The sequence below is a fragment of the Cetorhinus maximus genome, chromosome 4 (assembly GCF_964194155.1).
Source record: "Cetorhinus maximus chromosome 4, sCetMax3.hap1.1, whole genome shotgun sequence".
In the NCBI taxonomy this organism is placed as follows: Eukaryota; Metazoa; Chordata; class Chondrichthyes; order Lamniformes; family Cetorhinidae; genus Cetorhinus; species Cetorhinus maximus.
The window spans coordinates 109198008-109210925 of NC_135882.1; the positions used below are offsets into that span (position 1 = coordinate 109198008).

General features: G+C 43.1%; 1 protein-coding gene across 2 annotated transcripts in view; it reads left to right on the forward strand.

Moving 5' to 3' along the window:
* greb1l (GREB1 like retinoic acid receptor coactivator) overlaps nt 1–12918 on the forward strand; it is a 410899-nt gene that overhangs the window by 189756 nt on the left and 208225 nt on the right. For both annotated transcript variants that reach the window (XM_078540619.1, XM_078540620.1), the window contains exon 3: nt 1693–1852. In XM_078540619.1, coding sequence (XP_078396745.1) covers nt 1696–1852 — 157 coding nt within the window. In that variant the 5' untranslated portion in view covers nt 1693–1695. The remainder of the gene's footprint in view (nt 1–1692; nt 1853–12918) is intronic.

The window sequence follows — 12918 nt, forward strand, 5'->3', positions numbered from 1 at the left end:
TGACAGCGAAGGAACGGTAATAGATTTCCAAGTCAGAATGGTGAGAGGCTTGGAGGGGAACCTCCAAGTGGTGGTGTCCCCATCTATTTGCTGCCCTTGTCCTTCTAGATGGTAGTGGTCATGGGTTTGGAAGACGCAGCCTAAGGTGAGCTTCTGCAGTGCATCTTGTAGATAGTACATACTAGTAGATAGTACACACTGCTGCCACTGTTTGTTGGTGGTGGAGGGAGTGCAGTGGTAGCGTCCCTACCTCTGGGCCAGGAGCTCTGGGTTCAAATCCCACACCAGGCCTTGCTGGCCATCGATGGAGCACTCATGATGTGGTTCCATGGCTGATAATCAGTCTGGGAAACCTTCTGCCACCTCCCCACTATTTCTCAAAGGGAAAAAAAAAGTTTGTGAAGATACTCTTTAAAAAAAATAAATCTGCTTAACACTTCATTGGACAGGCAGCAATTCTGACAGTACACCACTAACTCAGTACTGTGCTAGAATGTCAGTATTGATTTTGTGCTCAAGTCTCTGGATTGCAACTTGAACCCACAATCTTTGGACTCAGGTATGAGACTGCTACCAATGAAAGGGTTGGATAGTGATGAGTGCTCAGGTCAGTAACACTGGCTAGGATGGATGGTGAGTGTTATTCACTGACTGGGGGATGGGGGAGTTTATAGTTTTTTCATTTGGGATCCCTCCTGTTGATGTGCTGTGCAAATTCAGCATGTAACAATGAAGCACCAGGGCATTTGTAAATTGAAAACGGATCCTGCAAGAGACATGTAGGATCCTAATTGAAATAAATTGTTCTGCACTTAAAATATTCATGATGGGAGCTGCTGCTGGCCCTTCTGCCTTATCTAATATGGTGGGCAGTGCGCTTTCTCAGAGATGTATGTATGCTTCCTGCCTGACATATTAGAAGCATCTGATAAACAAGCACTGCACCACCAACTTTCAAGGCTCTTTAATCCAAAATAGCATTTTGTTAGGATTAAATAGTGTTGGCCTTTCAGCCAGCCATCTGCTTTCTCCATGCTGACTGGCTTCATTTAGATAACAGATCACTATCATTGGTAATGAGGACACTGTCAAATCTCACTGCTGTAATGTTTCTCATCTCAGTATGATAACAAGGCGAAGAAGTCATGTCAGTAGAAATAGTGGAAAAAGAATTGAGATCGGTAAGAAAAGATTTCCCCCCCTTTTTCATTTTTCTCCTCTCTTTTGAAGTTGCTTAGTTGCTTACTGGGGTCAGATAATTAGGTGATCTACTCTGTCTTGCAGAACACATGGGAATTCATTCTAGCCACCACAAGAAAAATTGCAGAAAAACTTCCAAATCTAGCTTACTGAATCTCCAGATTTACCAAAATGCCTTGCGAATGTCTGCCAACATTTCATTATCCACGCATGCACAGCTCTGATGCTCTGCATGATGAAACAGCTAACATTTACTGCAAAGCATCTTGGAACAGTAAAGTTGTTTAAAGAACCTTACTGTTCTACTGTATGACAATGGATTAAATAAGTTGTATGTTTTAAGTTTGTTTGGGGCCATGTTGCTTATGACTTTCTTTTAGATATTTTTGTTGGAGCCTGAAATTCGGTATCTGAGGATTTATATTGATAGTACCAATAATCAAATCTTTAGTTTATGCATTGCTCATAGATGTTGCTTTGTCTTGTTTTCAGACAATGGGAAATTCATATGCTGGGCAACTGAAATCTGCACGCTTTGAAGAGGCGCTTCATAATTCAATAGAGGCATCACTTCGTTCCAACAGTATTTCTCCTCGACCAATCTTCTCTCAGCTGTACCTTGAATCGGATCAGCCACCTCTATCTCCTGAAGGTTAAGATAATTTTTGTTTGGTTTCATTGATCATTAGCAAAAGTGATTTACTGTAGCAAGTGATTTTTTACTGCTGGCAACGACTCTGAAACTGGTATTTTCGCTTCCCCCGGGACATTTTATGGAAGATTGTGGTATGTGTATAGCAGATTGCACTATATGTGGTAAGCATGCAGTAAGACATTTGTAGTATTGCTGAAAAAAGAGACCTGCTATCAAAGCTTTTCGTCTTGCACTAATCAGGACAGCTAGCAAGAAATTACCAATAGTGAAAGGGGAACAACAATTTATACTGCATGAGAAGAGAGTGCTGATTGGTTGGCAAGTGGACTCTGATTGGTGGAGGCATTGCCAAGGACAATGCAACATGGAACAGTTAACTGCCCAGCTTTGTTCAAATTCAAACAGGGCAGGTCGATTCTAATTGGTCAAGGCATTGCCCTGGGGAATGAACCAGGGAATGGTTGTGTGTGAATATGTGGCTTTTAGCATACGTAAGTGAGCCACACTGCGAGCCTGACTGATAATCTTAACTTGCCACAACACCTGTTAAATAATTCTGATTGTAGTAAGAATTACACTGAAAACCAACTTACATAATGAGGTAAAAACAAAAAACTACTGCAGATGCTGGAAATCCAAAACAAAAACAGAATTACCTGGAAAAACTCGGCAGGTCTGGCAGCATCGGCGGAGAAGAAAAGAAATGACCCTTCAACAGAACTGAGTAATATTAGGAGAAGGGTGAAATATAAGCTGGTTTAAGGTAGGGGGAGAGAAGTTGGGGGGTGGTGGTTGTAGGGACAAGCAAGCAGTGATAGGAGCAGTTAATCAAAAGATGTCACAGACAAAGGAACAAAGAGGTGTTGAAGGTGGTGATATTATCTAAGAGAATGTGCTAATTAAGAATGGATGGCAGGACACCCAAGGTACAGCTCTAGTGGAGGTGGGGTGGAAAGACTGACAGGGCATTACAGGTATAGATTTAAAAATAATGGAAAAAGGTGGTTCAACTTGCTGCATTGTTCCTGTGAAGCCCAACGCAAACTGGAGGATCAGCACCTCATCTTCCGACTAGAAACTTTACAGCCTTCCGGACTGAATATTGAATTCAACAACTTTAGATCTTGAACTCCCTCCTCCATCCCCACCCCCTTTCCGTTTCTTCCCCCTTCCTTTTGTTTTTTCCAATAATTTATATAGATTTTTCTTTTCCCACCTATTTCCATTATTTTTAAATCTATACCTGTAATGCCCTGTCAGTCTTTCCATCCCACCCCCACTAGAGCTGTACCTTGAGTGTCCTGCCATCCATTCTTAATTAGCACATTTGTTTAGATAATATCACCACCTTCAACACCTCTTTGTTCCTTTGTCTGTGACATCTTTTGATTATCTGCTCCTATCACTGCTTGCTTGTCCCTACAACCACCCCTCGCCCCCAACTTCTCTCCCCCCCCACCACACCTTAAACCCAGCTTACATTTCACCCTTCTCCTAATATTACTCAGTTCTGTTGAAGGGTCATGAGGACTCGAAACGTCAACTCTTTTCTTCTCCGCCGATGCTGCCAGACCTGCTGAGTTTTTCCAGGTAATTCTGTTTTTGTTTTACATAATGAGGCTTGGCTGAGAGCCTAGACAACCATTATGTCTGTTGAAACACCTACACTCCAGAGAAAATATTGTTTGATTGACAGCTCAGGCTCTCTGATCTCTGCTGTCAATTTCACAATATTTGTTTACATAACGTTAAGTGATTTCAATGGTTTGTGGTTTTTGTTACTGATACTTAAAAGGGTCTGGAAGATTGGCACTTTTATTAGCTTGCAGTGAAATTACTTTATTTTCAATATAGGAGAAAGTTATGAAAGAATTACCTTTTTTAAAAGCTTTTTTATACACCCTACTGAAACTATAGGGTTCATGTGTTCTAGACAGCATATAGTTCGTCAATGGGCATTGAACTGCCATGGCTTTGCATGAGGGGCCATAGGTGTGGGTGGAAGGGGAGAGCTTGGCATGAGGGGCATCTAGGCCCTGGGGGCTGCGTGGAGGGTCTGAGGTGGCATGGATTGGGCATGGTGAGTGTTTGCAAGGTGAGGGGGTGTGAGGGGTGAGGGCTGTAAGGCTTTTGTGTTTTTATGTTAACTAGGACAAAGTCCCACAGCACTTATAAACAGCCTGCCGCCTCACCCAGCAGCCCCTGTGGCTACCTCCAAATTTCATCCTGGGTCGGTTGGCCCGACTCCAGGCTGCCCCTGCCCCCCGCCATTGAATATCCTGCCTTTGTGGACACTTTTTTTCCCCCGAAGTGGGCAGACTGTGCCAGGAATTTTCCCGATCCCACCACCTGCCTCCAGAATGAAAATTTAGGCCTAGGACCCTTCGAGCTATTTCCTGATGAAGCAGCCTGACAGAAAGCATTTGGATCAGCTGGGGACCTTTGCAGTTGCCCGGCAATGCCAAAGTCATTCTTGGCTTGCTCTGACTTGCCTGCCCTATCCCTGCCTCAAGCCATTTCTGCCCAAATCTTTCTTAAGTGTTTTTTTTCATCAACTGTAGTTTTCCATTGGATTATGTGGGGCTTTACTAACAGCAAGTCTGTGAAATGTCAATTTGTGATTCAAAAATGTTTAGACCTTGTACACAATAAATGCATGCTAGAAGCTATAGCCTTCCTCCTTTCAGCCAGCAATGTTACACCTGGGAATGCATGAACTCAGGGTTCAAGCTTCTCATATCAGCACCAGCTGACAATGGAAAACTTGTTGTGGACTTTCCAAGCGCAAAATGCAGTTGTGTGTGTAATCATTCTGCTATAAAATAGTGTAATTTTCTATATCTTTCTAGAAACCTTATCTGCTGTGCTAGCTAAAAGAATAAAAAAAATTGCAAGCCTTTCCTTTATTAGTGAATATTGCTGATTATTGATCCTTGATTCATTGTTTACATAAGTCTTTAATATTTATTCATTTTAAGTTTATCTACCTGCTTTCCACATGTTCGATTGGATAGTTTCCACTCATTCAGCTGTGATTCTCTGCTGTTCTATGAATATGAAATCCAATTAAGTGTGAAATACACAGACAGAAAAATGTGACATCTGAGGTGTGTTCGACAAATTGTGTGCTTCGTGCATGACTTCATATATGTAAGTAAGCACCATCTGTGCTTTGAATTTAAGTTAGGACTTAGTTCTGTTTATATCCCTCACCATATAATTCTGCATGATTTTGTCTGGATATGCCTTTAACTGTTATTAAATAGTAACTTTTTCCTCTTGCTTTACCTTTACTCACCTTACAATTGATTCCAAGTGATGGCAATAACAGATGACCAGTGTGTTACAGCTTTCAAATATAAAAGCAAAGTACTGAGGCTTCTGGATATCTGAAATAAAAACAGAAAATGCAAGAAATACTCAGAAGGTTAGGCAGCATCTGTGGAGAAATAAACTGAGTTTGCCGGTCCCAATCTTGCCATAGGGGTAAAATGCAGGCTGGGAACCTGAAAATGCTGGCAGTGGGACCCCAAAGGAGATTTTGGAGGAGACGGCCAATGAAGTGGCTGCCTTCAGGAGCCTTTTCCAATTAAGAATGGGGGCCAGGGCTCCTGAGTCTGGAGGGCCAATAGGAGGCCATCCAGCACTGAAAGATTGGCAGCCCCTGTGTCAGAGGTGGGTGCGTTGAAGTTTTTAGAGAGGCATGAGGATGTCTCCATTCCTGGTAACCGGCTACAAATGGTGGACGTAAGGACCAAAGGGTTAGGGCCATCGGACAGAAGGTGGAAAACCCTCCACAGTGAGGGGCTCTGCCGTGTTTGTGGCCATTTATTAGTATGGCGCCTACCCCATTGAATACATACTCCAGTTCCGATGGCTACCTGGCCTGCCGCTGGAAGGCCACCACCATTTCACGTATGCTGGCTGGAAAACCCAGCTCTCGGTGGGCTTAATTGGCTAGCCACAGCGGCCGGTCAGATAACCGATCCCATCGTCACCCCGTTTCTTGCAGGATCCTGTGGAGGCAGGAATGTGTCGTGGAACTGGCTCAATGGGATTTCCCTCCCATTTTCAGCCCTCCTCCCCCTCCAGACCAGGCTTAATGGGCCCTGGAAAATACTGCCCAACATTTTTGGGTTAATGAGCTTTCATTAGACCTAGAAAACGTTAGAGGCATAAGAGATTTTAAACAAGTAGTGAGGCAGGAAAAGAGGATAGGGAGAGGGGGAAGAACAAAAGGGAAGGTCTGTGATAGTGTCAAAGGCAGGAGAAATTAGATAGGTGAAAGAAGAAGGGGAGTGGTAACAGAACAAGTAAAGGGGCAAAAGATATGTGCAGAGGAGCTATAAATGGGAATAGCAAAATCATCACCAACTGTTGCTGTCTGAAAAAGTGGGGGCATAGGCTATGATCTGAAATTGTTGAGCTCAAGTTGACAGCTGCAAGGCTGTAAAGTGTCTAATCGATAGATGAGGTTCTATGAAATTACATTGAACTTCATTGGAACACTGTAGGAGGCTAAAGACAATGTTCGGAATTGGAGTGGGTAGGGAATTAAAATGACAGGTGGCCGAAAGCTCTGGGTTAGATTTATGGACTGAACAGAGTGTTCCATAAAGCGGCCGCCCGATCTGCAGAGATAGGGAAAGTTGAGGCGACAGGAGGATTTGAAAACAAGGATTGGAATTTTAAAATCAAAACATGGAGCCAATATAGGTCAGGGAGCATGGGGGTGATAGGGGAATGGGACTGAAGGCATGAATGAGAGTTTCAGCTGCAGATGAGCTGAGTGAGACAGGGGCAACGTTGGGTGATGTTACAGGGTGGAAATAGGCAGTCTTAGTGATTGCATGAATATACATCCAGAAGCTTATCTCGGGATCTAATGTGACACCAAGGTTGTGAGCAAACTTGTTTAATCTCAAACTGTTGTCATGGAGAGGGATGAAGTTGGTAGCTAGGGAATGGCGTTTGGAGTGTGGACTGAAAACAATGGCTTTTATCTTTTCAATATTTGATTGGAGGAAATTCCTGCTCATCTAGTACTGGATGTGGGATAGGCAGTCTGATAATTTAGCAATAGTGGAGAAGTCAACGGAGGTGGTGGCGAGATAGAGCTGGGTGTTGTCAGTGCACATGTGAAAACTAATGCTGTGCTTTCAGTTGATGTCACCAAGGGGCAGCATATAGATGAGAAATAGGAGGGGGCCAAGGACAGATCCGTGGGGGACACCAGAGGTGCAGGAGCATGGAGAGAAGCCATTCCAAATGGTTCTCTTTTAATAGCATAGATCCAATAAGGGGAAGCTTGATAAACACATGAGGGAACAGTATGTGGACAGGATTTGATACAGGATGGGAGCCTCATGTGGAGCATAAACACTAGCATGGATCAGTTGGCCTGAAAGGCCTATTTCTATGCTGTACACTTAATGTAACTCCATGATCACAAAATTAACTAAACAGGTACATTTATGAATACATGCCTAAAGAGACAGAGAATTCTTACTAATACTGAAAATAATGTCAACTGAAATTTTTCTCATTACTTTTTCTTCAAAATTGGGGAGTACTTTGAAGTTAAAATACACTCCTGGAATTTCTTTCTGATTTAAGTAGGTTTAAAAATAAATCTCAGAACTGTAGGAATAGTATTTCACAACTTTGCCGATTAGCTTGGCCAAAATATACATGGCTTTGATTATAATAATGTTGACTCAGTTATCAGGTGTACCCGGCTGACCTTCTGTTGCTATTAGCGATATAATTGAGTTGTATGATTGGGATATTTCAGGTCTCACCTACTCATGCATAAATTATCAGGTTTATTCTAGGATTGTAAATTAGACTAGTAGATGTCCTGTGACATTCACTCTGTGACCTGGAGTTTTTACAAGAACAGGAGTATAATTACCAGAGACAGTGAGTTATCAGTATTTGGTGTGCCTCATGGATTTATTTGGGATGAGACCTTCAAATGCAACAGTATTTTCAAGAATGCTCCAAAGATCTGGGAATGGGGCACCCAGAGTTCCTGGGGTATAGGAGAGGGAGATTCTAGGAACAATGTGGCCAGCTGGAATTTAGGATCACGAGAACAGTAATAATGTATCTTAGGAACTCTTGCGAGTGAATTGTAAAGGTTTGGGAGTGTTGTAAAATTACATACAAACATACAAAGTAGGAGCAGAAGTAGGCCATTTGGCCCTTCTAGTCTGCTCCGTCATTCAATAAGATCATGGCTGATCTGTTTGTATTACTAACTCCACATTCCCATCTACCCCCGATAACCTTTGATTCCCTTGCCTAACAAGAATCTATTTACCTCTGCCTTAAATATATTCAATGACCCTGCCTCCACCGCCTTCTGAGGCAGGGAGTTCCAAAGTTGCACAACCTTCTGAGGGGAAAAAATTTCTCCTCATCTCTGTCCTAAAAGGGTGGCCCCTAATTTTAAAACAATGCCCCCTAGTTTTGAATTTACCCACAAGAGGAAACATCATTTCCGCATCCACCTTGTCAAGACTGTTCAGGATCTTGTTTACTTTAATCGAATCACCCCTCACTCTTCTAAACCCCAGTGGAAACAAGCCCATTCTGTCCAACCTTTCCTCATAAGACAACCTGCTCATTCCAGGTATCGAATCTAGTAAACCTCCTCTGAAATGGGAGATTATGGAACTGGGAATATGGTCGAGGTGTTTCTGAGTGCTGTGATGAGGCCATGGGATCTGGGAGTGTTGTGAGGAGGAAGCCCAAGTTCCAGCAGGATTCTGGAAAGGCGCCTAGCGGCAACCTCAAGTTGCTGGGATTCTGGAAATATTGGGATGAGCAGTGTCGAACAACTATATAAGTGGAGGAGGGCCCAGGAAAATGGGATCCAAAATGCTGCTGGCACCTTTCAATGCCCAGGCCTCCACCCCATTTGTCCTCACATGATGTCCCAACCACCACTTCACCCATCATCAGCCAGTTCTTAACTTTTTGTTCTTTCCCTCAATAATCACGCAAGATTTTTCTATTTCTTAAAATTAATGGATAGAAAATTCATGGACTGCAAGAGTACAGATTCCCAATATGCATTCCTGGTGTTTTTCAGGAGTACATTATTAGTGGGTAGCACCTATGCCTCTGAACCAGAAGCTCTGGGTTCAAGCCCCACCCAGGACGTCATGGCCAAGGGAGATGTATTCACAATGTGGCCAAACTTGTTGATTATCAACCTGCAAATCCTTCCAACATATGCCAATAGCAGGTGGTAAGAGCAGGAGAGATCCTTGGTCAGCCATGTGATGGAAAGAAAATTGGAGCCTCTACCCATAGCTCCAGGCTACAACATGCATGTAAAAGTGCATGTTGACACAACAACTCAGATTCTGAGTGATCTGTAACACACCATCACATTACTAATGAATACGTTACTCGTGTCTATATTACACAGTCATTGATGAAGATGGCTTTCTATAAACAAACAAGACGTACCCCATCAAATCCTCAAATTAATAAATTTTAAGGTTTTCTATTAAGTCTCAAAATGCAATAGCATTAATCTGGCTGACTTCATTGCTTGCAGTTCTGGAACTTAACTATTTTTCAATCTATTGTTGGAATCTTTTCTTCCTAATCATAACAAAAAACGTGAACAACCAATAGTTTCCCTACTGCTGCCTCTCTCGTGATAATAGCAGTTTGTGTTCCACATGCTGTTTAATATGACAAGTTCACTTGTAATAAATTTATATAAATTCATCACTTGCCTGAAATGAAAACTTTGAGAATTCAGCTTTTATTTCAAAATCCTTTGAAAAGAAATCAGTCAGATATCACAAAATAAGGGACAAACAATTCTACTCTTCTTGTCCAGTTCATGCATGAATTTCAAGCTGGGAACTTCTGAAAACTGCACACAGTCAGAATAAACAGATGTGATTCAAAACTCCCGGCAGTGTTGCAGAAACATATTGGGTAAAAAATTGGGTTACGCTGGTCTTTGGGCACAGGGTTGTGATTTGCAACCTGCCTGCGTCCTTGCAAATCAAGGTTGCATGATTGGGGGGGCGTGCCCATGCAAATTTTGTGCCCACCTCAGCTACATCATTGTAGCAATGGCCCAATTGGTTCCAGTGCTGCTCTTTACTCATCCAAGCTGCCTGTTGCTCTGCGCACAGCAGGAGACCCCTGCAGCATTATTTGCAATCGGGTAATTCAGCCAGCTTTCTCTCTTAAAGGGGAGCAGCACAACAACTTTGCTGCAGTGTAAATTATTGCAAAGTGAGCACAAGGGCAGACAGAGGGATCAGTAGTGACAGATGCAGGACTGAGATCTTAATGGTGCATGTGCGCACTTTCTGGAGTAAATATATCAACTCTCATTGTCAACACTTTTAGCGTCTACCATTTTTGATGTCAATTAGATCATCCCTCAACCTTCTAAACTTAACGGAATACAAACCAAGTTGATGCAATCTGCCATCAATTTAACTGCTTAATCCTTATATCAGTTTGCTGAATCTGCAATGTACAGCTTCCAAGGTCAGCATATCTTTTGCTGAAGTTGTGCCCAAAGTTGAAAATACTGCTGTAGATGTAGTCTGACCAAGGCCTTGTACACCAAAATAATCACTTCTCTACTTGTCTGTCCCCTTGAGGTAAAGGCTAACATTCCATTCATTTTTATTAGTTTTTGTGTCTGTCTACTAGCTTTTGGTAATTTATATACATGGACTCGTAAACTCACTTCTTCACAGCTCCTATTTTCTCACTATTAAGAAATTATCCCAAATTGTTTTTCTCAGATCCATGCCCCCATAATGAACTTCCTTTGCCATAGCTTTGCCTACTTGACTAGGGAGGGAAATAAGAGGCGAATAAATACATTTGTGTTTCAAAATTTTAAAATACAAATAAAAACTAATAATCTCACCTCACATAGTTGAAATACAAAACAATGCCAATTCAGAGCTGAGAGCAGGTTGCAGGCCTTTCTGTTGGTCTGTTATTTCCTTGCTCTTTTCTCCTGCTGTCTCTCTTTTGTATGACTGAAGCCTGTCTTAGTTAAGACTGCAACCCACAGGCTTAGGGAGGAATGGCACTGACACACACATCAAATATCCCATGCTCAGACAGTGGCAGTGGATGAGTCAGTACCAGCCCAGGCCTGATCTCTTCACTTCCAAGGTCCACAACCAATTGCTTTCCGACACTGTTGCATCTTAAACTGTTATCTGCTTCTTTCTGAACTTCCTGACAATTCCTTGACTCTGAGACATCCTCTCCCTCCCCCTGCCCAGTGAGATTAAATTTGCACAGTGCCTTTAATCACTAAACCGATGGGATCCAAAAACTTTGTGATAGTAATTAAATGTTACAGTGTTTATTTCTGTGAATGGTATCCATGTCCTCTTAATTGGCAGTTAAGATCAATTGGCTATCAATTTAATGTAAGGTGCCTCCTTTTGGAAGCAAACACAAGCAATTGACCCAAATTTATACTGAAGCAAAAGGAAAGACTGATCAAATTAATTCAAAATGCTGTTGACCATAAAAAGAATATATCATACTGCTACCAAGTGGCCAGAATCCGAAATGGCAGTGGCATAGACTGTTTCATTAGCTGGAAAATTCTATTAAAAAGGTGACAGGGCAAATATAGCAAGGTGTAGACACAATTAATATGGAAAAATCTATCGGCACTTCTGTTATTGTACTTTTGAATTGGCAGACGACAGGGCTTACTGCGTAACAAAAACTGAATTACCTGGAAAAACTCAGCAGGTCTGGCAGCATCGGTGGAGAAGAAAAGAGCTGACGTTTCGGGTCCACATGACCCTTCAACAGAACTGAAGTATAGTTAGGAGAGGGGTGAAATATAAGCTGGTTTAAAGTGGGGGGCGGGGGGACAGAGAAGTTGAGGGTGGGGTGGTTGTGGGGACAAGCAAGCGGTGATAGGAGCAGATAATCAAAAGATGTCACAGACAAAAGGATCAAAGAGGTGTTGAAGGTGGTGATATTATCTAAGAAAAATGCTAATTAAGAATGGATGGCAGGACACTCAAGGTACAGCTCTAGTGGGGGTGGGGTGGAAAGACTAACAAGGTATTAGTTGTAGATTTAAAAATAATGGAAATAGATGGGAAAAGAAGAATCTATATAAATTATTGAAAAAAAAAACAAAAGGGAGGGGGAAGAAATGGGGTGGGGATCAGGGGAGGGGGAGTTTAAGATCTAAAGTTGTTGAATTCAATATTCAACCCGGAAGGCTGTAAAGTGCCTAGTCGGAAGATGAGGTGCTGTTCCTCCAGTTTGCATTGGGCTTCACTGGAACAATGCAGCAAGCCAAGGACAGACATGTGGGCAAGAGAGCAGGGTGGAGTGTTAAAATGGCAAGCGACAGGGAGGTTTGGGTCTTTCTTGCGGACAGACCGCAGGTGTTCTGCAAAGCGGTCGCCCAGTTTGCGTTTGGTCTCTCCAATGTAGAGGAGACCGCATTGGGAGCAACGAATGCAGTAGACTAAGTTAGGGGAAATGCAAGTGAAATGCTGCTTCACTTGAAAGGAGTGTTTGGGCCCTTGGACGGTGAGGAGAGAGGAAGTGAAGGGGCAGGTGTTGCATCTTCTGCGTGGGCATGGGGAGGTGCCATAAGTGGGGGTTGAGGAGTAGGGGGTGATGGAGGAGTGGACCAGGGTGTCCCGGAGGGAATGATCCCTACGGAATGCCGCCGGGGGGGGTGAAGGGAAGATGTGTTTGGTGGTGGCATCATGCTGGAAATGGCGGAGGATGATCCTTTGAATACGGAGGCTGGTGGGGTGATAAGTGAGGACAAGGGGGACCCTATCATGTTTCTGGGAGGGAGGAGGAGGCGTGAGGGTGGATGCGCGGGATATGGGCCGGACACGGTTGAGGGCCCTGTCAACGACCGTGGGTGGAAAACCTCGGTTAAGGAAGAAGGAGGACATGTCAGAGGAGCTGTTTTTGAAGGTAGCGTCATCAGAACAGATGCGATGGAGGCGAAGGAACTGAGAGAATGGGATGGAGTCCTTACAGGAAGCGGTGTGTGAGGAGCT